At 34.0% G+C, this 25,703-nt stretch overlaps 1 protein-coding gene across 2 annotated transcripts in view; it reads left to right on the top strand.

Moving 5' to 3' along the window:
- Positions 1 to 17,079, top strand: part of ERCC8 (ERCC excision repair 8, CSA ubiquitin ligase complex subunit) — a 51,721-nt gene extending 34,642 nt beyond the window's left edge. For both annotated transcript variants that reach the window (XM_037798726.1, XM_037798725.1), the window contains exons 10-12: positions 5,935 to 6,132; positions 9,724 to 9,804; positions 15,808 to 17,079. In XM_037798726.1, coding sequence (XP_037654654.1) covers positions 5,935 to 6,132; positions 9,724 to 9,804; positions 15,808 to 15,876 — 348 coding nt within the window. In that variant the 3' untranslated portion in view covers positions 15,877 to 17,079. The remainder of the gene's footprint in view (positions 1 to 5,934; positions 6,133 to 9,723; positions 9,805 to 15,807) is intronic.
- The last annotated feature ends 8,624 nt before the right edge of the window (positions 17,080 to 25,703 follow it).

Below are 25,703 nucleotides of genomic sequence, written 5' to 3'. Positions count from 1 at the left end.
TATTATACCCATACTCCTTAAAGCTTTTATATAGATATTAATGTTAATCATATTCCTTTCTTTAATCCTTTCTGGCTAATAATTCTCTTTTCAGATGCTCTAGGTGTCACTTCCAATATTAATACTAATTTTACAATAAAGTCAATTGTTTATGTCTAGATTAGAGTATGCTAATCCATTATATTCTTTGAGTTGCTTCTCTGTCATGTCTCAGGCTAGGACTCAAACATTGTAAATTATAACTTAGAATCATCCATTCATTATCTTATACCATGTCTCTTAATAGGTCACGCCTTTTTTAAGGTGACATTATAAAGGACTGTGGTCAGAGCCTCAGTTTCCCTATCACGAATCTGGAATTATCTACCTAAGAAAGGCTGTGAGGGTAAAATAGAAGTGTCAAAAATAGTACTGTATCTGCTAAATAATAGGCATACCAAAAACAGTAGCTATTTTTTATTATATGGTTTTGCCTTATTAACAATACCCTTATTAAAGTATAAGTACACACCTCTAATATATATAAAATTACTTTTATATACAAATACTATTATAGGTCTACATATTACTTTTAGTAAAGCTTAATTTCATATTTTTTAGATAAAAATGAAATAGAAATAGAAATTCCAATGTTTTCTTCCCATACCTTAATAGATCATCTTGCAAATTCCCTGGGGTGTGTAAACTGCATACTAAAGGTCATTGCCTTAGAGTACAGAGGAAGTACGTGCAGGGAAAATTCACAGAGAAGCAGTTTTGGGCAAAAAGTTTAAAATTTTTACAAGTAGGTCTTCTGGTATTTCCTGTTTTAGTTGCTGACATCATCAGAAACCTAGTCACCAAAGCCAGGAAACCAGGAGTCATCCATTATTCTTCCCTGTCCCTCATCCCAGATATTAAATCACTAAAAAATCCTGTCAATCCTTCTTTTTTCATATCTGTCTTCCTTTCAAGCCTTACTGCTGGCTTCTCATCATTTCCCTCTTTAATTATTCTAACATCCTTCTAACCTTTCCCAGGTTAATCTCCCTGTTGAAGTCTTTCATTGCTTCTCCAATGCTTTTAGGTTATTAAAACTAATGCCTTCATCTGTTGTTTACAAGGCTTTCATAAACTGGACCTTCCAGCTCTCCATCTTTCTGTCTTGCCACTTTTCCTTTGTTTCCCTGTCTTTAGCCATACTGAACTACTTAGAGTTTTTCCATGTAACTTGCTCTCTCACCCCTCCATTCTGCTGTACCGGCTGCTATCTTTGCTGTAGAATACCCTTCTTATCCTTCCTGTCCTTACTGCTTCTCAGCATTCAAGATTTATCTCAGGCACAGACTCTTCTTTAACTCCTTTTGTCTAGCTTGGATGCTCAGAGGGTACCCTGTGCTCACTTGTATTGTAATGTCCTTTGATCATCCCTTCATTGAATGAAAGAAAAATAATTAACAACCATATGGCATAGTGGTTTTTGATTGGTGTAGTCTATATTCAGTTTCTGATTCTGTCATTTACTAGCCAAAAGATCTTGATCAAATCACTTCACCTTTCTAAGTGTTTTCTTTTTGTAATAATAGTGCTACCAATCTCTTAACATTGTTTTGAGTATTACATGAAGTAATGCATACAAAACATTTATATCCAGTATATACAGTAAATGTTGGCATTAAGTAAATGTTATGTCATTAGCATTAATTTTTATGCTGATAGTTCTTTGCCAGTTGAATGAACTGCCTTGTGATGGAATTCTGTATCATTCTAGGTATTCATTTAGTTACTAGATGTATGTCTTCCTTGGGGAGATAAAAGAGACCCATATAAGATTGGAAATTCAGTTTGCACATTTGCAGTCATCCAATTCCAAGTCTATGAAATCCTCCCTCCCTGTCAAAATCTTTCAAAGCCTGCCTTAAATACCACCTTTAAGACCAAATTCATGGTTTTTGCTTGAGCAGGCTATGAAACTAAAACAGATTTTGGTACCAGGAGAGTGGGGTGTTGCTATTGCAAATACCAAAAATGTGGAAACAACTTTGGAATTGTATAATGGGTAAAAGCTGGGAAAATTGTGAGGCACTTGATAGAAGGTCTAGATTGTTTTGAAGAGACTGTTGGTAGAAATATGGATGCTACGGGTACTTCTGATAAAGCCATAGAAGAAAATGATGAATGTGTTATTGGAAACTGGAGGAAAGGATATCCTTGTTTTAAAGTAGCAGAAAATTTGCTGAGAAAATGAGTTCTTATGTCAGATGGAAGGCAGTACTTGAAAGTGATGAACTTGGAGATTTAGCTGAGGAGATTTCCAAGTCAAGTGTGGAGGTGCAGCCTGGTGTGTCCTTACAGCTTACAGTAAAATGAGAGAGGAAAGGGATAAGCCAAGAACTGAACTCCTGAGTACAAAGAAACCAGAAATTGGTGGTTTGGAAAACTCTGAGCCTATCCAGAACAGGGCTCCATGTGAGAGTTTAACTGAACATGGAAGCAGTCAGCAATTTCTGTGGAAGTCAGGATTTAAAATATAGTTATCCAGTAAGGATCTATGGAAATTTTTTCTGTCTGATGATGTGGACTGCTATGAACTATATGCAAAACTGATAATTGTTTTGCAAGATTTGTATGAGCAGAACCACTGCCAGCTTAGACCAAAAGGCACAGGGAAGGGATAAATTGAAGGAAGAATGTTTTCAAGGGCACAACCATGGAAGCTGAGGTCTAGACCAAAGATACCTCCTCGGGTCAAAAGAGCAGGCCCACCCATGTGTATGGAAAAGTCAAGTCTTGCCCAGCACTTGGAGAGGGCAAGCCTTCCGCCCCATTGTTCATGAAGAATGCTGCCACCCCAGTGCTTGGGAAGGGAGAGAGTGACCTTTGCCTCAGGGATTGCAGAGAGCTTGGCCACCAGATACTTGGAGAGGGTGGAGGCTTCATCCCAGTGTTCAGGGCTGCTGCAGAAGCACTTGGAAGGGAGTGGGAGGTGGGGGTGGGGGTGGCTGTCGCTTCATCAGGTCCAAGGACTAAAACCATAGATTACTCTCAGACCTTAAAATCTAATGGAGTTTGCCCTGCTGGGTTTCAGAATCGTTTGGGACCTGTGGCCCCTGTTTTCCTTCCAGTTTCTCCCTCCTGGAATGGAAATGTTTATCCTATGCCTGTCCCTCCATTATATATTGGAAATATAACTTGTTCTCTAGATTTCACAAGTTCACAGACGGAGAGGAATTGTGCCCCAGGACAGACAACACGCATAAGCGATTTTGATGAGACTTTGCACTAAATTGTTTCTGAAATGAAATGACTTAAGGATTTGGGGATATTGTGATGGAATGAATGTATTCCATCATTGCATATTGAAAGACCATGTCTTTTGGGGGTCAAGGGTTGTGTGTGGTGGTTTGAAACTGTATATACCCCAGAAAATCATGTTCTTTAATCCATTTCTGTGAATGTGAATCCACTGTAAATAGGACCTTTTGATCATATTACTTCAGTTAAGGTGTGACCCACCTCAGTCAGGATGGTTCTTAATCCTATTACTGGAGTCTTTTATAAGCGGAATGAAATTCAGACACAGAGAGAGAGCCATGGAAGCAAGAAGATGAAATACAGCAAAGCTGGAAGAGAACAGAGAGGCCTCCATATGATTTGTCATGTGACACAGGAGCCAAGGACCAAGGATCACCAGCAGCCAGCCCCAGAACATCAGTCTTCATGAAGAAAGCTTCATCTTAATGATGCCTTGGTTTGGACTTTTTCCCTGCCTCAAACTGTGAGCGAATAAATTCCCATTGTTTAACTCAACTCATTTCATGGTAATTGCTTGAGAAGGCTAGGAAACTAAAACAGACATCCTCAGAGTTAAAAGTAACCTGTCCTGCTTCAGTACTTTCATAACAGTTTATAACATGCTCTAACAGTTTATACGCTGCTTTTATATTCATAAAATGAGGACCCTTGAAATTTACCTTGCACAGTATGTGACACATAGTCAACACTTAATTAATGGTCAGTCCCTCTCTTCTTTAATCTGTTATTTGAACTTCACTCCATAGACATTTAAAAGATAACTGATAGTTTTAGAGCCCACAGGTGATTTAGTCATAGCAGTGATTTAGAAAGATTAATATGACAGTAAGTTGCAGAATGGATTGGAGAGGGAAAGGCTAAAGACAAAAGTTAGTGAGCTGTTCAAAATTCATACCTTATTAAACAGTTTCCAATTCACATTTGGGAAGGACTTTGGTATAGTAGAAAGAACATAGGTTTTGTAGCTAAGTGCTCTGATAAACAAGTGTGAGTAAGGTCACCACAATCTAGCAGTTAATAACTAGTCTAAGGGAATAGAGAATTGCTAGTTGAGAAGTGTTATGTAAAAAAATTCTCCTGTCCCCTCCTTCATCATTTACAGATTTTTGCACATGTAGGTCAAAAGATACAAATGAAGGAATGTTATAATTTTTAACATATGTAAGAATTAACAAATCTGAATACCTTTACGTCCCAGGTTCTCTCATATGCATTAGTTCTTTTCATTTTTCATAATAACTGTGATAAATTATGTTATTTCCACTTAGCAGATTGAAAGAATGAAACTCAGAGATTAAATCATTACTCATAAAAGGCAAAAAAAAAAAAAAAAAAAAAAAAAAAGGCAAGTTTCAAACCCAAGTCTGCTGACTTAATGTTTAATCCACTATACCACCACTGCTGTGGAGTAACTAAATGCTCATTTCTGTCACATGTTAACTTGAAGGTAGATAAACAGCATGTAGTATCTACAGATTATCAGCATATATCTCTTTGGGACTCAGAGTCTCTATTTATAAACACACATAGCACACACACAATCAGTAGAAAAAAGAAAAAAAGGGCAAATTCACTGTCTGTTTAAACTCTAGTATTAGCTATGGTGAAGGGAGAGTTTGGTGATTTCCATGCTCATGATTCTCAAATAATTACTACAGTTTTATATTCACCCCATGCTTCATATCAAAATTACCAGAAGAAAGTGAACCTGTCAGTTTCTCTAGCCCATTGCTTCTCAAACTTTGATGAACACAGATCACCTAGAGATGTGATTAAAATGAAGATTCTGTTTCAGTGGGATTGGGGTAGTGCCTGCAATTCTGCATTTCTGACTGCTCCCTGGTAATGTTGATGTTGCTTGTCTGCAGATTAGACCTTTGGAGTACAATGTAGAATTTTTATTTTTGTCCCAAATGCACACTTGTTTTTATTAAGGTGCAATTGTAATACATACATTATTTGTGTTCTGTTCTTTTTTCTCTTATCTCTACTTTCTGCATTCATAATTATGGCTTTTAATTGTCTGTAAAACCATAGTTAAGTATATAACATTATTAGAAATTTACATCTGTTCTCAGTTATTTTGCCATTGTGCGTAATGCTGAACTGAATTCCTCAGGGCATATAGCTTTTTGCTATTTAATTATTTCCTTAAGATAAATTGCCAGAAGTAATTATTAGGTCAAGGGATAAGAATATCTTTGTGTTGTTGTTGTTGTTGTTTTTGCATAATATCATATGTCCTTTTGGAAGGAAAGACTAAATTACACTGCCACCAATGTTTACCTCATTTGTACCAGTATTGAGTGTCTTATGTTTTCTTAAAATATTTGCTAAATTAGAAAATGTTCTAAAATGATTCTTCAGGTATGCCTTGATTTGTGTTTTTATTTCAATCAGGGTTGAAATATGAACATTTACCTTTGTGGAATTTTTACTATTTGCATTATTTCTTTTATGAAATGTACATTCATGGTACTGGCCCATATTTCTGTTAAGACATTGACAGTTTTCTTTAAATTTAAAAGACCCCTTGCTATACTGTGTTATAATATTTGAAGTAAATATCTCTCCTAGTCTTTGTCGTCTTTTTAATTCAGATGTTAAAAATAAGTAACTTTATGATTTTACATCCTATAGGTGAACTATGGAAAAGTTTGTAATGACAGTAGAAAAGGATTGAAATTCACCGTTTCTTGTGGCTGCAGCTCAGAATTTGTTTTTGTACCATATGGTAGCACCATTGCTATTTATACAATTTACTCTGGAGAACAGATAACTATGCTTAAGGGACATTATAAAAGTGTTGACTGCTGTGTATTTCAGTCTAATTTCCAGGTAAGAATGATTCTTAAGGGAATTTAAAATTTTCAGGTAGCCAGCTTGCCAGACTAGTTGTATATAAAGAAGTGAATTGTGATTTCATCCTCAGGAATTATACTTTTAATCCACAGTTGAGTTATGGTCTATTTAATACAGGATATTACATGATAGATTTTTAGATGACATACGATTTTTGTACGAGTCAATATAATGAATGCTGTGCAAATTGAGGTAATTTGGCTTTCTTTTGCTTAAGAGTTCCACTGATTTAGCAGTTAAAAATCTCTGATGAATTAAAAGAATTTCTTGCAAACAACCTTTGGGGAAAAATGAAATTAGATATGTTTTGTATATCTTGGTTTATGTATGTGTGGGTGTATCTAAAGTTTTGCTTATTTCTTCCTTATTTTTCTGCCAATGGCTGACATAGGTTTACTTTGTAGTTTTGACTTTCGATAAATAATTTCTTAAATACCCAAGACATTTATTTGTTTAACATCCTGACCTTTCTCTTTCATCTCACCAATGGAGCAGATTGCCTATTTTTTTTTTTTCAGAGAACATTTGCACAAATTACCTCATGTGCAAATGAGTCTCTTATAAAGCAAGAGAGTTGGTATTTTCTCAGTTTTATAGGTAAAGAAAATGAGGTTCATGAAAACTGAATACTGACAGAATTTAAATTTTGGAGTATTGGAGCTAGAAAGTACTTTTAAGTATTACTGGCAGAGCTCTTATTCATTCATTTGTTAACACTGATTACCTAATTTATTCCTGGCACTGTGCTGTAAATACATGGGGCTGATTTTTCACCACTATTGCAGTATCTGTTATTAAAATATTGGAAATATTTATACATCCTACTGATTGGTAAATAACTGCTGCAGCAAGCCCCCTAAATGACCTCTTCTGGTATCAGCCCCTTCCCTGGGATCTCCTGGACCGCACCTCAACTCAGCAACTGAGAGGAGATCTCAAGAACTTTACTCCAACTCTGTGGCCAGTATGTCTTCTGATTGGTTGGTATCCTGATGTACCAGTTGTTAAATATTTTTAATATTACTTCTGGGAGAAGGAAACTAAAGCACTGGAGAGGCGACATGTCTTGCCGTTAACCTGCAGATAGTACAGAACATCATGCTCCTTTCAAAGAAATTCTTGGAATATTGTGCCTCTTTTCTAGGTCCATAGTCACACAGAGATAGAACCAAGAGTTTAATCCAGGTATCCTGATTACAAATTAGTGCTTTCTACCAAATCAGAGCTTCCTAATCGGTATGCCTAAAAATGGATTACAAATGCCCTACAAGATATTGCGTCCCTTCAGAACCCTTTTCTAAAGTAAATACTGTACAAAACTCACAATCCGAAAATAAAATTATATATATAGTAATTCTATCATAAATACAAAATCAAACAAAATATACCAAAAATGTATGTGTGCTAGAGCTGTGCATAGCATAATGTCATTAATTCTTATTGTGCAACTGCCTGTTACGCTGTGACCAAAGCATAAACCAATCATATGAGGCTGAGCTTTGGTGGCTTTTGATTGAAGTGTACAGTAAATTGCTTAAGGGCACTGAACATCTGAACATATCTGAATTATCCATAGTTAGTGTAACCATATATTCTAAATTTTATAGTATTTTGTACAGAATTTTGTTTTATTTAAGAAACTTAATGTATTAATAGTCCAATTTAGTTTAAATTTTTTACATCTGTAAGATATTTCCTATAAGTAACTTAATCTTATTTTCCCTTTATCTAGAATCCTTACTGTAAAAACAAAAGCTCATTGTACAATACTTCAAGTTGTTTTTGAGATTAACAATAATAGAAATAAATAACTGCTTACCAGAACAGGAAAAAAAAAGTTTACTGTTAGAAATATTTGTTTTGAAAAATAGAAATGTATTTGTGAAGAGAAGTCAGTCACTCAGGTTTTTATAACCACTAATTTTTTCTATCTAGCACTTCTTTTGTTTTTTGTTTTTTTTAATTGACCTACTGTTTTATATCCTGCCTTCTTCCCTTTACGTTTTGAGCATTTTCATATTCATTAAATATTCTTCAAAAACAACTTTAATGGCTATATATTATTCCATCAAATGAATACAGCAAAATTTATAATCATTCTCCTACCTTTGGACATTTATTTCTCTTTTTGTTTTTATAAATAATGAATACACTGATGGTATTCTTGATTTTCATTTATTTCTTAGCATAACTTCCTAGAAATGCATACAAAAACTTTTTTTGTATATACATTGAGATACTCTCCTTCAGAAAGATTATACGTTTATACTCTCTGAATATGAGAGTGTCAATTTCACTGCCCCATAGGAATGTTTTCAGTATTGTAGGACCTCCTTTTACATGACCAATACAGTCGAAACCCTTCATTTAAGTTGAATTATTCGTGATAATGAACCCCATTTTTAGGAAGTATTTATTATACAAACATACCCACCACGTTTTTTATAAACAAGATAAACATTAATTAATCATAGAAATAATTTTTTTTTTATTTTAATTCTCTCTTGTGTTTGCACCCCAGCAGCCTGCACCTCCCCAAGGTCTTTCTGCCTCTTCCCCCAGAAGAAAAAATTTGGTTGTGGCCAATGGGATGCTGGGAAGGCACCTGATATTGGCGAGCTGGGGGGTGGTATTCCCTGGAGACCCTGTCTTGGTCAGTCTTCTGTCCCCTCCCCCTGCCTCCCACCCTTGCTGCAATCCCCAGCTCTATACAGGGCCTGCATAATAGCAAACTCCATTATTTAACAAGTATTTCTTATACGAACATACCTATCACATTTTTTTTTATAAATAAGGCAAACACTCTAGTAACAATAAGTAAACAAAATTAATCATAGAAATAATCTTTTAAAATCTTAATCCTCTCTTTCTCTCTGCCTTTATTTTTTTTGATTGCCAGTCATGTATACCTGAATTCACATGTTGAGTTCATATAAAATGAGGTCCTACTGTCATGACTTATATAAAATGTTCCTTGAATTTTATGGGAGGGCAGAGAGCATTGTTCAACTGTGTGCAAACAGCAATTCAGACTGATAATAAGGATATTGACATAGACTGCACATCATCCCAAGCTTCCAATTATGAAGTATACTTTTCCACAGTTACAGGTTTTGGATCTTCAAGCTTTCTTGTTGAATAGCAACCAGTTAGGCAGCTGTGAGCTAAATAAAACTTCTTGTGATCTCTTGGCCTAATTTAACTAGAAACTCATATGGTTTCTTCATTGAAATCTTTATTAAAGTGGTTATTGACAGAGAAGGACAAACTGTTCCATTTTTTTGTCTATTGTGACACTTGAATTATAAAATCACTAGAATGTTGAATGAGTGTTTTTGTAAAATTTTCAAACCATTAGTAAGCTTCATGTATTTGGAATTCTGACATACTCTCATACTGTTTTTAAATACAAAACAAAGCTTTACTACATGTTGAAAAGAAAAAAAGGCATTCAGCCTAATTTCTTATTCTAATCTAAGGATCATTTTAAAGATTGGTCTGGTTCATTTCAGATTGGTACCAGCTTTAAGTTGATGCACAATCACGTCTTTTCTTTCTTTGTTATAGGAACTTTATAGTGGTAGCAGAGATTGCAATATTCTTGCTTGGGTATCAGCCTTAAATGAGCCACTTCTTGATGACGATGAGGTAAATATTGTACAAATTATACAATGACTTCTAAATCAAAAGCAATGAAGCTTTATTGATTTGCTTTGTATGGAAGGGATTTTTTAAGCATTTATTGCTATTTTCTGATTGTTAAAATAATTTGACTGGTACAACACATTTGGAAAACTCAAAAAATTATGAAAAGAAGAACATTAAAATTCTTCCGTTGAATTAATCACTATTAAGGTTTTGATTTGCTTCATTCTTATTTTTTCCTGTGTGTATGCTTTTTTAAATATAGTATCATGCTTGAAGATACAACTTGACATCCTACTTTTCTCACTTAACATTGTACTGTAAGCCTTTTCCTGTGTCATTAATAACTTTATAAATATCATTTTTAAGAATATAGGATTCAGTCTTTTATATACCACAATTTACTTAAGTAGTTCCCTATTTAGAGACATTCTGTTATTATAAACAACACCAAAGTAGACATCTGTTCATAAATTATTCATATTTTGTTTATTTCTTTGGCTAGATTGCTAGAAGTGGATATCTCTTGGATTATCATCTGTGAGCATTTTTTAAGGCTCTTTATTCACACTGTCTTATTTATGCCATTTTATACTCTTACCAGCAGTCTGACAGTGCCTGTCTTAGAGTGTGGCTTGTTATTACTTTTCTCCTATTTAACCAGCAATAAAAAGTGTTAGGTATCATTTAAAGTTTTAAAATAAAACAAAGTAATCACATTTAGTATTAATAACTTGCATTTTATTGATTTTGAGACTGTTTTCCTTTGGCACCCCACTTTTTAAATCTTGTTCGTTAAATTGCTAAAATAGTTTAATCCATATATAATGTAGAGTTCATGAGGCAGTACATAAAATCTAGTGCAGTTTAAGTTAATGTTATCTCTTAAAATTATATGTGGTACAGCCTTCTTATGTCATATTTGTCTTCATATTTGGAAAGGCTAACATTTTAGTCTCTCTTTTCTTTTGCAAAGGAACAAGGTGACAAATCAAGAGACCAGACTGTATTTAATTAGCTGTAGGATCTTTGGCAAGTCTCTTAAGCTTTCTGGAAGTCGATTTTCTTATGTTAAGAAGAGAGTTGGCCTACATAATTGCTAAAGATTTTTCCAGTGTTCTATTTCTATTGTTCTATAAACTTACAATCTTGGTTTCCAAATATTGCTAAAGAAATTTCTTATCTTGTTTCTTTGTTACTTCATTCAAAGATAATTTTATCAAGAAGTAATGACATTGGTTGTCTTTTTGGGGATAAAGAGAAACACAGATATGATAACTATAGATAATCGTGATTTTTTAACATATCTATCACATTATTAGTGTTCTATTATCTTAATTTACAAAATCAACTTCTATTTTTTCCTAATGTTAACTCAAGTTGTATTATCTTTCATTCAGGATATATTATCTATTTTAGTGGATGACAACATCATTCAACTCAGGCAAGAAAATTATCTTGAAAGTATATATGAGCACATTATTCCATATTATCAAGGCTACCTCTTCATTTATTCATGTTTGTTAATGAAACCATGGCCACTTGGTATACTGTTTTAGAGAGATGAGCATTTTAAAGCTAATTTAAAAGGTCCTAATAGCTGATCTTGGAGAAACAGAGAGGAAGTCCATAATTAACCTTTCAATATAAATTAAACTTATCATTATTCAGTCTAGCCATTTATTCATTCATTGTTTATTGAATGTTGACTATTTGTTTGACTTTTATACTAAGCAGTGGGTGAACAAAGATGAAGACGACATGATCCCTGGCCTTAAGTAATAGTCACTGTGTTTTGTGGGGTTTTTTATTATTTTCTTGCAAGCAGTAATACCATTAAAGTTGTCTAAGGGTGGTATCTTTTCCTCCAAGGATTATTTTACTTAACACTGTTAATCATCCTCATATATCCTGGAATAGAAAAAGTCTAATGTCTAATAAACAATTTATATATAACTGTAATTATTAAAGGCTGGAAATAAAAATACTGTAGTTAGAAACACCTTAATTAATTTTAGCAAAGTCATAGTAAAAGCACAGCATCTTAAATGGAGGTGGAGGAAGGAAATTGATAGAGCAAGTTTGAAATTCTAAAAGCATTTTTCATATATTTAATTCCTTTATGAAACTAAGACATTATCAAAAACCACATGGAAATAAATTTTATGAGAGTAGGAAATAACATTTAACAGCTATTGAAAACGTATATTTCATACCTAAATTTGCATTTGGTATGGTTTACTGCAGTGTGAAGGCTGTGAATTATTTTATTTTGGCCCTAATTCAAATGTCAGAGGGAAAGAAAACACATTTTGATAAATTATCAGCCAGCCAGGCAAATGCCATATGAATACTTCCAGATTTCATCACCTGTCTATTTGGTTTATTATGGCTTGATCAGTTTTAGCATACAGCTGCTTTAAGTATCTGAATGTTCTCTTTAGAAAGTTTAATACAGTCATAGTTTGGTTTAGCAATTTCTTTTGTATTATTATTTAATTACCCTGTCCTGTTTGGGAATTACTATATATTTTAAATCTAAGTGTAACGCTGTAGGCCATGTTAAATAGTATGACAATCGTTTACCAAATAAAAAAAATAAAAGTAAATCTACTATGACTTATGTATAGAAAAGGATATTAGAAAAAAAACTAACTTGCTCAATTTATAAAAGTAGTATGTGACTCTCTATTTCCTAGTTATATAGTTATAGTGCTAGCTTGAATTCCTCAACTAGTAGACCTTTTGTGTATAAGAAATTAAACAAAACAAGTAGAAAAGGATACACAAACAAGTTGAGTTTATATTTAAGTTTTAGAGCTACAGAACCTTATATTTTAAGCATACATATTTTAACTTTAAGATAGCCATCATTCTCATATTAATATGAAATGGTATGTGCTAAGGTTGTTTCCATAAAACTTAACCTTGAAAGATTCCTATGAATATAGAAAGAACATGAATATGATCATGATGCAGATCCCAGTGGAGAAATATGTCTGCACAAGACCCCATTCATTTCATGTGTATTACTGTTTAACCCATATTTAAAAGTGTTTTCACCTCAGCTATCAAATAAATGATTGCTACAATTTTCCAGGGAGGGAGAGTAGCACAGGTTTTAACCCTCCCCACCCCCAAAAAAAGAGAGAGACAGAAACCACAACAATAGATACACACACACACACACACTCACACACATATTTAATCTTTAGTTTCAAATAAACCTGGGTTTGAATTCCAATTGTGCTATTTATTAGCTTTGTGAGCTGGGACAAGTTTATGACATCACCATATATCAGAATCTTCAAAACAAGGCTACCTCTTCATTTTAAGCCTTGTTCTTAGGTTTCCTTTCAACCTTACCCTTGAGATGAGATTTACTTCCCCATCAACCAGGATATAATGCCTCAGGAATGTTTCCTCTGATATTCAAGATACAGGAGGAATTTAATCCTACCTGAAGAGACTGAAGGGCATTCAGTTATAGGGGCAGATTTTATGGTCTTTAAGCATAAATCCTATTATTTAATTGGCAGGGTGTTTTATTAAATTATATTTATATAATATTATATTATATATATATTATATTATATTCTGAGTAATCTGACATCCTTTTGCCCCTACTTCCAACTTGGTCGTGGTCAAGGCAAGCCTATCTACAACCCCTAGTCACTCTCCCTACTTAAGATCTATAAGGCAGCTCTCTTACAGTTTAATTCTGACTTCTTCCTAAGAATCTTATTTCATTTTAACAGTCATAAACTACATAGCTGTTTCACTTATACTTTGTATAGGTATATACTCACTTACTGATACAAACAACCATGTATTCCACCAGTAGAGAATAATGACCAGTAAGAAATTTATCAGTATGTATCCCTGGTAGATGTTAAATTTGATTTTGTTCCTCCTTCCATTATCTGGACCTGCAATAGGTCCCCTCGAAACTCATGCTTCCATATCTTGTTAACATTCACAAATATCTGTCAGTAGAGTGGGCAACGTGGGGAGGTAGAGATGGATATGTTGAAGCACAGACTGGATGTCCACTAGGAGGAGGTGTTGTAGAGAAAATTGAAGCAGTAGATGGTGATTACTCTCAGTCAGTAACTTGTGTACCACATCCATCTACCACATATTTCCTACAGCTTTTAACTATAAGTGTGATATTTTATTTGTGATTTTTTTAAGCAATCATATGTATTTCTAATAATATGGTAACATTCATATTTATTATCTTTGTTTTTACTACTACTATAAACTGAAATTTAAGTGCAACTATTGTGATTTTCACTTATTTTAATTTTTTTCTTTGCTTACCATAGAAACGAGTTTACAATAAAATATCATTTTCTTCTCTTCTGAGTGTTCAAATGAAATAAAAATGTTTAATACATTACACATCAGGCTTCCATAGTAGAATACAGACCTTTGTTAGGCTTTTCGACTCAGGAACATTTTTGGTGGATATCTAAGGCTTCTAAAGACTAAGTAGGAAAAAGGAGTAGCCCCAAGAGTAATACATCTTTGAATAAACTCTCGCTAAATAACCTAATTTAGTAGTTAAATTGTAAATTCTAAAGGTTAGGAAATTCAGTAAATATTTGGATGAAGGAATGAATGAATAGACTTCAGTATATTCCTCTTGCACATAAGAGGATTGCTGCCAGAAATAAGTGGGTAGTTAGCTGAGTTTTGTTATCTAGAGATTTGGGTGTAATGGAATTTTGGTTGTACAACTAAGTGGCAATGGCCAACATTAGATTTAGTAATGGACTCTGATCTATTTAACAACTATAAAGACTGCCTAAGTTAATATATTGTTTTCTATCTTAGTTGATACCCAGTGAATTTAGTGGGAGCATCTACTTTTTTCACTGTTTCATTGTTTGAATTATAAGAATGAAGTCATCATAGTCATCAAAAAGCCAATGAACATTCTCAGCCATGTAGTAGGAGTTACCCTTAACATAAAATATTGCTATATGTTGTAAAGGGCATACATCCAGGATAATTTAAGGATAGTCTTGATGCTAATACTTTATTGTATTAGCACTACAATACAATATTGTTCAGAAATTTGAGTCTAAACAAACTTGTGGCAAAGGTAAAAACTACAGAATAAGAAACAAAACCTGACTTATCATGCCCAGATACTTAAAAAATGAGACCATCTTAAAGCCCTTTAGTCATTTGCCAGAAGATAAGGTATCCTTTCAGAAGATTTCCCCCCAAAAAAGTGAATTGATTTGAAATACCAGAGATAATTAAAATTCCTCTACTAGCTGATAACCTCTATTAGATATGGCTCTAACATTGTAAGAACACTGTAATGATTTGTTGTTTTAAATTAACACTATCCAAATGAATTTTATCCTTCAGAGATACCTCTCAGGTAAGCCTGAGTGATAATTACAATCATATTACCATTTCTCACACATTTTGCATGTGTTTTTGAACTACTTTACCAGTCATATTAAACAGATAACCTCAACCTCATTACCTAATAGCCCCCATTACTTTTTGGACCAAAAATGGTATTACTCAGGTTGATGGATACCTTATTCCCTATATTTGGATATTTGCTTATTTACAAAAATCAGGTCTATTCAAACAGTGGAAAGTTGCCAACTTTAACATATCAGGCTCTCAAGTCAGACAGCAGACCTGGAGTCCAATCTTGGCCCACACATGTTAATGTGCCACCTTCTCCATGTAATTCCAAAGAGTTACAGAAATACTTGAACCATAGCAGCATCATAGTATATATGTATTTATGAGGTAACTACTTTGAAGGAAACAGGTTCTTTGAGTAAGGTCTGATATATCTGTTTAAAATGAAGTTACATTGTCTTAATTGTTTGTGGAGTGTTTCTTACATTACTTCAGTTCTGAAATTAAGTTTCTTTCTAAATATCTGTACATTTTATAACTAAACTTTATTGTGAGCTGAAAATTATGAGGTAGAAAAATAGAATCTTCTCTTTTTTTCTTCTTTTTTAGGCTACAGGCAAATCACAGTTAAATCCAGCATTTGAAGATGCCTGGAGCAGCAGCGATGAAGAAGGATGAATATTAATTCTTGGTACCTTCATGCCTCTATTGATAAAACTTTAAAAATAGGAGCCACTATTTTTTCTAAATGTTCAGTCTATTTCTGACAGTGAAATTAACACTGAATTTGAGTGATTTACTTCTGTCTTTGAAGATGAGGTTAGTATTTGCATGAAATTCTAAAACAGCTTCTGTATAGTCTGTTTAGTCAAAACACTTCTGCTTAATCTCATTTGCTGGGGCAAACCCTGTTGCTACAGTACAAGGAGACAAGTCATGCACCTCATGTGGGACCTTGGGCAGATTGTATGAACCATACAATGAAGTCTCAGAGGATCATCAAGTGGAGGTTCTCAGCATTGACTTTCTTCTACGGGCTGTACTATCACCCTGCTCATTTTCACCTTTGAGGATGATTTCAGTGAAGATTACATCAAAAATAATAGTTGAAAAGGTAGTATCAAATCTTTCTTACTTGTGTAATCACTTTTTTGCAGTGATTCATGTAGTCACCACCCTCTGGCTTTATGTTAAACAGTTTTTGGACTCTGCCTGTCACAATTCAGAAAAAGTGCATCTCAGGAAGCTTTTAATTTGGAAAACTTTCTGCTCATGGGCTAATACAGCTCTCCTAGTTTGTGCTCTCCCAAGGCTTGGAAAGAAATGGTGTTACAATCCTAACCTGTTTTCTTTTGTCACTAAAAACCATAAGTAAGTCAATGCTTAAGACCAAGTTCCTCAAGCTTCTCATATTTTATGCTTTAAAAGTCTATCCATGGTTATTGCATAGGGTTTGCAGAGTTTCTAGACAGACATCTCCAGTCCTGGCCAGTTTCCTTGGCATTTGTGTCAGCTCTTGAAGGCAACAAATGATTAGTTCAAGTGGCACAGGCTACTTCTCTTTTGTTCATCTCATTCTTTGTGGCAAGATTAGAGAGTAAAGAGCAATGGAGCTTTCAATATCTCTTGGACAAACACCAGCAGGCGCAGGAGAGCTGCTACTTCCCACGTGGCTCAGACTCCTAACTCTCCGGCTTCTCCTCACCCTGTATAATAACATCATCCACTGTTACATGAATCTGTATAAATAAAAATGCTGTTTAAAGTTGTGGAAGTAACATTCCTAATAAGGATTTGAGAATTGAATTATTAACTGATTTTACTGTATTATTGCAATGTTTTCATGTATATATCTAATATACATATATTACATATTCAAAATTTTGTCATGGTTTCAGTAAATACAGAGGGAGAAAGTTATTAAAAATAACTAAGTGACCCACAGTGAGAAATCACCTTGCACCCATTAAAATGGCCGTTATTAAAAAAAAAGAAAAAGAAAAAGAAACTAACAAAGTACTGTTAAGGATGCAGGAAAATAGGAACCCACTTATATGATTGGTGGGATAGTAAAATGGTGCAGCCTTTGTGTGAACTGGTTTGGCAGTTCCTCAAAAAGTTAAACATAGACCCACCATATGACCCAGAAATCCCACTTCTAGGTAAATACCAAAAGACCTGAAAGCAGGGACTCAAACAGATATTTGTACACCAGTGTTCATAGTAGCATCATTTACGATAGCCAAAAGATGGAAACAACCAAATGTCCATCCACAGATAAATGGGTAAACAAAATGTCGTATATACCTAGAATGGAATATTACTCAGCCCTAAAAAGGAATGAACTTCTTATACATGCTACAACATAACTGAATCTTGAAAACATTATGCTGAGTGAAATCGTCCAGACACAAAAGGACAGATACTGTATGATTCCACTTTATGAACTATCTAGAATATGCAAACTCATAGACACAGAAAGTGTACAGATCACCGGGGCAGAACAGGGGAAATGGAGACTTAGTGCTTAATGGGTGTCAGGTTTCTGTTTGAGATGATGTGAAAGTTCTGGTAAAAGATGGAGGTGAAGGTAGCATAGCATTGCAAATGTGATTAATCCCACTGAACTGTATGCTTGGGAGTGGCAGATATGGGAAATGTTATGTTGTATATATGTTTCCTCAATTTAAAAAAAAAAAGCAACTAATGAAATGACAATTAAATGTAATACATGATCCTAGACTTGTTACATAATTAAGGAGAAAAGGCTCAAAGAGACATTATTGGGACATATGAAAAATTGGAATATTGGCTGTAAGCTTTATATCAGTGTTAAATTTCTTGAACTTCATAAATGTATTAAGGTGGTTGCATAAGTGAAGATCTTTATTCTTAGGAAATATACATGGAAGTAGTATGTGTTCACAGGGCATGATGTATACTGCCTACTCCTAAATGTTTAGAAGATAGATAGATAGACAGACAGGTAGAAAGAATGATAGCATAAATGGGTGGGGGGTATGTTGGAGTTCTATGTGTGGGTTTTATATTACTTTTGTAACTATCCTGTAAGTTTAAAATTTCAACATTTTTTAAGAAAAAAGTATATAACTCAGTGGTAATCACTATGAACATTTAAGAATGGTAAGATTATTTTTAAAGCAGTTTTATTGAAATATATTCACATACCATACAATCCATCCAAAGTGCATAATGGGTCACAGTATCATAACTGCATTCATCACCACAGTGAAGTTTAGAATATTTTCATTATCCACCCACCCCCAAAAAAATATCCCATACTCCTTATTCCCCCTGGTAAGGTTAATTTTTAAAGAATTATGAGTTTCATGAAGAAAGAAATAATCAACATTGGACTGGAAATCAGAAAACCTGAGTCTAAGTCTCGGTTTTATTCTAAGGAGATACAAGAATTTTGATTTTTTTTGTTGTTGTTCTTTTTTTGTTTGTTTGTTTTGTTTTGTTTTGTTTGTTTTAAGGAAGGGAACAGAAAACTAGAAAAAAAATTTAAAGTTCTTCTCTGCTCTAAAAGCACACATTGGAATATTTAGAAAGCATTTTAAAATACTATTCCCTGGGAAAAAATGCATACATAATTAGAGATTTATATTCAAAATTAATTGAAGTTCATTGAAAGCAAGGGTGGAATACCTTTTTATAAAAGTTTTATGAATTGTCTTATACTGAATGTACACTCAAATTCTAATGTAATGAACATGCTGTTTTGCATGAACTAAAGCTTTTAAAGTAAAGTTTCCATCCAAATTATTATAGATCCAGTATTATTAGCTGTTTTATTTAGTAAGTTACTTAACCTCTCTCAGCTAGTTTCTTCATTTGCAGAAGGCAAATAAAATACACCTTACAGAGTTAAAAGGATAAATGTAATTAAGTTCTGACATACAAGAATTGCTCAGCTAATGGAACTTTTATTATTTAAACTCTCAAGATTGTTGTTCTCTGGGTACTTATCAAAATTCATTCAAATTTGAGCTCTTTGAGGACATGGTCTGCTTATTTATTTTGTCTTTCTCTCCCCTCTAGAATGTATGCTATATAAGGGCAGGCATTTTGTCTATTTTGTTTATTGCTCCATCCCCAGGACCTAGAATACTGCTTGGCAAATAAGAAATACTCAAAAAAACATATTGAGTTAGAGAACACCACCATTACCAAGCGCTTAACAGCAAAACAACTATTCCATTCACAGTTTGCAAGTGAAAAAGTGCTTAACTTGTTATAGTATTTCTGTACTTCACTATGTAAAAAATTATTTCCAGTGTTCTTAAATATTCGACAACCTGGATATTACATTATTCTTGTAGTCTTTGTTTTCACAAAATGGCAAATGGTCCTATTCTCAAGGTTGCTGTTGATCTGTACATGCAACATAGATCTTCCCTGACTATTTTTAGATAGCTACTATGGGGCTTATTAATTTTTTCCTACAGACGAGTTATACTGGAGGAGTTGCTTTGTGAACTCAGTACTAAACAAAATTGGGACTTTATGAAATCTTCAATTCCGATATCTCTACGAGGTCTTTTCCCATTCTAGCATATTTCAACCTGGTAAAATTATGATTGGGCTGAGTTTCCACATTACCTCTAGCTCTAAAGTTCTGAGATTTCTTCTTGTTTCCCCCTATTATGGAAAAACGAAAAATATTTCTGGAAATTTTACATATTTCAGGTTATTTATTATCTTTATACCCTGAAGAAATGAGAGGAAAGCAAGAAATTAGAAGAGGACTCAATCTCAAAACAGTGCTGGAGTACATTGTAAATGAGAGGAGATGTGGAGGTAACAATCAAATATAAGAATTATAAACATATCCTTTATTTTTACTCTACTGTAGTACAAGCATCTAACATAAATACATAATTTTAGGTGGTAGATTTCCTGATGTAAAATTCAGATTTTACATCATTGAAAAGTAGGTATTTTTTCTTATTCAAGTTTTCTTCTTTAATTTACTATTTTTTTTTTTTTTTTAATCTTGAACGAGAAAAATGTGACATCTTTCTTCTGCATGATCTTGGAGCAATATTAATTTTATTCCAGTTAACAGTGTAAAAATTTTTCACAGATACAGTTATTTCAAAACACAGATACCTCAATGTTTATATTTTTTAAATATCTGATTTATTTATAGAATTCAATTCAAGTTTAGTCTTTTTTACTAACTTCCACTTTAGAACTCTCCATATTATGACTGTGAGCTGAAACAGTAGACTGATCCATGTTCATTTTTATAAATTTTTAAAGCAAATAACTTTTTGGCAATTCAAGTGTTATCTCCACAAGGAGGAATCATCCCTTAAATTTCTAGAAAACTATTTTTGCATATGAGAGTAGGCCAAATTTTTCCTGGATAAATGAGTTTCCCAAAGATACAATTTAGCTAGACCTTAGACGAATGCAATGACTTTGTTTGTGTAACTGGTTATCAACACCCTTGCAGAGAAATAGTCAAAGTATATATAATGTCAACAAAAGGCTCAATAATAGATTCAACTGACACTTTATTTAGGTAACATGAACCAATTTCTTATAACCAACCAAAACAAAATCTCTTCAGTTTCATACCGCATATGTTGTATGTACAATTCACCAAGTAAAGAAAGCATTGACAGTAATGGATGGTGGTGATGGTAGCACAACATTATGTATGTAATTAATGCCACTGAATTGTACACTTAAATGATAAAAATGGAAAATTTTTTTATTATATATATGTTACCACAATAAAAAAAATTGTTTTAAAGCATTGATATGCCTTCTGTGGTTCAAGCCATGGTCACATATCCATCTCATATATTCATATGATTTTTTTGACCAAATTAATTCCCATCAATTATGAAATAAACATACATCTTGTGGCTTTTGCAAACTTCTACCATGGATTCAAGTTTCGTAAAACAAGTCAAGTAGTAACACTGACTTGCTGGAGTTTGGTAGTGGTGGGAATTGTGGTAAATCAGAGACTACCTATCAAATCATAGTGTCTTTTAGGAATTGGGATTAGCTTTACCTGAAAACCCAAAATAACATGGTTTAACAAAATACAAATGCTTTAAAAAAAAAAAAAAAAGTTCAGGAAGGCAGTCATAGGCTGATATGCTGGTTCCAAGATCAGGAACCTAGGCTTTTTCTCTTAGGCTCTTACATTTTCTATCATCAGCTTCCCCCTTGTGATACAAGATGACTGCTCTAGCCATTATATCCACATTCCACCCAACAGCAAAAAAGAGAAAAAGGAAGAAAATGGCAAGTCCTCTCCCTTTGAGGACAGGGTCTTCATAGAGACAAAACAGGAATGGTTACTATTTAGGACACAGAGCATTTGCAAATCCTTACACACAGTACCAAGAGAGATATAGTTGTTTGTCTTGTTAATCCCCCTACTTTATAAAGTTTTTAAATGTTCCAATTAAAAAAGAAAAGTCATAAAACAACTGGATCACAGCAACATCCTGTATTTGAGGATGTTGCTGGCATAGCTATTAAGATAGATAAGCTTGTATTTCAATAAATGACTTGTATTCCAGGCACCAAGGAAAGATAGTGCAGTGATTCTGGTTGGAACAGAAGGACTTCACATATTCTTTGTAAAGAAGAAAAACCATATACATTATTGAACTTTTTAGCTATGTCCCCTGAATTTTAATACTTATCTAGAATTAAACCAGGAACCAACACTACACCAGCAACTCCTACCTCTGATCTTGTAAGAGAAAAAAAGAAAAACTTTTTATTTAAGCCTCTGTAGTCAGGTTTTCTGATACTTGCAGCAGAATGCATTCCTGACAGAAGCCCCCAATGCCAATTGCATAATGAGTGTGAAACAATTTTGTGTGAAACAAATTTTGATGGTTAACTAGAAGCCTAATGTAACAACCAGTGTTCTCTTAAATTACATTAATAGGAATATATATTCATAACAAGGGAAAATCATTTCACATATCAAGCAATAGTGACAGATGTGAATAGGAGGATGAAGAGATGTGAAATCAAGTCATATGAAGATTGGCTGAAGTAATCAGACATCATTTAACCCAGAGAAAAGGAGGTCTGCTATGGATGTGACAACTATCTTTTAATACCTAAAGAACTATCATACAGTAAAAAGACCAGATTAATTATCTGTGGCTCTAAACAGGAAATGAAAATCCAAAGGATGCAAGTACAGAAGCTTTTGTTAAATATAGGAAAGAGTTTTAAAGCCAATATTTCTTCAAGACCAATTTTGATAAACATTTTTAAAATCTTGCATGTTTCTTTAACATTTTAATACAAGGAAATTTAAGGTAAGGTCTATTGTACTGCTTGTATTTATATACTTACCGCCCTCTTTCCGCTGAAGTTCTCCCCTTAGACTGTCTACAAAAGAGTGAGCTACTAGAACAAGTTCTCCCTAAATTTGTGGAGGGGAGAGATTTTGTTCACAGGAAAGACTGGGTTTAAAATTAATAATAAAGTTATTAAGATTCCAAATTTAAAACCTTTTAGTTAATCTAGTAAATTCATCTTATAAATCTTCTTACTCTTCTTATAAATCTAGTAAATTCTGTGTAAACTACTTTCGGAGGGACATTTGATGTTCCGTCAACTGAAGTTAAAGAACTCAACTTCTCCCTCTTTTTAAATTGAGATATAATTAATACACCATTAAAAAAATCACATTTTTCAAGTGTGCAATTGACTGTTTTTTAGTACACTCACAAAATTGTTCAACCATCACCACTGTCAAATTCCATAATATTTTCATCATCCCAAAAAGAAACCCAGTAACCATAGCAACCACTCCCCACCCACCCACCCCCATAACCCTGACACTAGGCAACCACCCTAGATTCTGTATCTACAGATTTGCCTATTCTGGACATTTTATATAAATGGTTCTTATTATATGGGGTATTTTTTTGATGGGCTTCTTTCCTTTAACATAATGTTTTCACAGTTCTTCCATGTAACATTATCAGTAATTCATGCCTTTTTATGGCTGAATAATATTCCATTGTATACAATATACCACATTATATTTATCAGCTTTTTAGTTGATGAACATTTGGGTTGTTTCCACTGTTTGGCTTTCATGAATAGTGCTGCTATGAGCATTTGTGGACAAGATTTTGTTTTTTGTTTTTGAATGATTTTTTCTTTATTAGAGAAATTGTGTGTTTACAGAAAAATCATGCATAAAATAAAGGATTCCCATATACCACATGTTCTAGTTTGCTAATACTGGAATGCAAAACACCAGAAATGGATTGGTTTTTATAAAGGGAGTTTATTTGGTTACACAGTTACAGTCTTAAGGCCATAAAGTGTCCAATCGGGTACCTTCACTGGACAATGGCCAATGGTGTCCGGAAAACCTCTGTTAGCTGGGAAGGCACGTGGCTGGCATCTGCTCCAAGTTCTGGTTTCAAAATGGCTTTCTCCCAGGACATGTCTCTCTAGGCTGCAGCTCCTCTTCAAAATGTCACTCTCAGTTGCTCTTTGGGCATTTGTCCTCTCTTAGCTTCTCTGGAGCAAGAGTATGCTTTCAAACTGTCTCTCATCTGCAGCTCCTGTGGTTTCTTCAAAGTGTCGCTCTTAGCTATAGCAAGCTTGCTCCTTCTGTCTGAGCTTATGTAGTGCTCCAGTAAACTCATCAAGGCCTATGCTGAATGGACGGGGCCACACCTCCATGGAAACTCCAATCAGAGTTATCACCCACAGTTGGGTGGGACGCATTTCCATGAAAACAACCTAATCCAAACCTTCCAACTTAATCCCCACTAATATGTCTGCCCCCACAAGATTGCATCAAAGAACATAGCTTTTTCTGGGGGACAATATATTCAAACACCATCAGCAATACCTTGTATTGGTGTGGAACATTTGTTGTAGTGTTTGTGTGTTAGCATATTTTTATCATTGTACTATTGTACAATGTACTAAGTCCATTGTTTAACATGCACCATGTAGTGTAGTTGCAAGGATTTTTTAAAAAATTTTAGTCAGCTACCATATATACGATCTAACATTTCCCCTTTTAATCATATTCAGAAATACATATTTCAGTGCTGTTAATTGCTTTCACAATGTTGTGCTACCATCACCACCATCCATTACCAAAACATTTCCATCATTCCAAATATGAACCCTGTACATTTTAAGCCTTAACTTCCCATTCCCTATCCCCACCCTGTCCCCTGGGAACCTATATTCTAGATTATAACTGTGAGTTTGCTAATTCTAACTATTGCAAATAAGTGAGATCATACAGTATTTGTCCTTTTGTGTCTGGCTAATTTCACTAAGCATATCTTCAAGGTTCATCCATTTTGTCGCATGTTTCAGAATGTCTTTCTTTTTATGGCTGAATAATATTTCATGCTATGAATATTCCACTTTTTACTTATCCAATCATTGGTTGATGGACACTTAGGTTTCTTCCATCTTTTGGCAATTGTGAATAATGCCAATATGAGCATCAGTGTGCAATTATCTGTTTGGGCCCCTGCTTTCAGTTTTGGGGGATATATACCAAATAATGGGGTTGCTGCATCATATATAATTCTATCCTTACTTTTATGAGGAACCGCCAAACCATTTCTCCATCCTCTCCTTCTTTCCCTCCTCTTCCCCTCCGTCTCCACCTAATTGCTCTGACAAGAATTTCCAGTATATTGTTAAATAGTAGTAGTGACAGTGGCATCCTTCTGTTGTTTCTGATCATAGAAGGAAAGCTGTTTGCTGTGGACTTTTCATATATGCCCTCCATCATGTTGAGGAAGTTTCCTTCTATTCCTAGTGTTCTAAGTGTTTTTTATTAAGAAAAGGTGCGTATTTTGTCAAATGCCTATTCAGCAGCAATTGAGATTATCGTGTTTTTTTCCTTTATTCTGTTAATGTGGTGTATTATATTAATGATCTTATGTTGAACCAACCTTGCATACCAGGTATTAATCCCACTTGAACATAGTGTATAATTCTTTTAATATGCTGATGGATTCGGTTTGCTAGTATTTTGTTGAGAATTTTTGCATCTATATTCATAAACAATATTGGTCTGTAGTTTTCTTTCCTTGTGGTATCTTTATCTGGCTTTGGTATGGTGGTGATGTCAGCCTCATAGAATGAGTTAGGGAGTGTTTTCTCCTCTTTAATTTTTTGAAAGAGTTCAAGCAGGATTGGAGTCAAATCTTTTTGGAATGTTTGGTGAATTTCCCTGTGAAGCCATCTCATCCCCAGCTTTTTTTGTTGGGAGGTTTTTGATTATTGAGTCAATCCCTTTACTAGTACTTGATTTATTGAGATCTTCTATTTCTTCTTGAGTTAATGTAGGTAGTTGGTGTGTTTCTAGGAATTTGTCCATTTCATCTGGGTTATCTAATTTCTTGGCATACAGTTGTCTATAGTATCCACCTATAGTCCTTTATATTTCAGTAGGGTTGGTAGTAATGTCCCCCTTTTCATTTCTGATTTTTGTT

The sequence above is a fragment of the Choloepus didactylus genome, chromosome 11, assembly GCF_015220235.1.
Source record: "Choloepus didactylus isolate mChoDid1 chromosome 11, mChoDid1.pri, whole genome shotgun sequence".
NCBI classification, from domain to species: Eukaryota; Metazoa; Chordata; class Mammalia; order Pilosa; family Megalonychidae; genus Choloepus; species Choloepus didactylus.
Note: the sequence above shows the minus strand (reverse complement) of the source record. Positions and strands in the feature narration are given on the sequence as shown.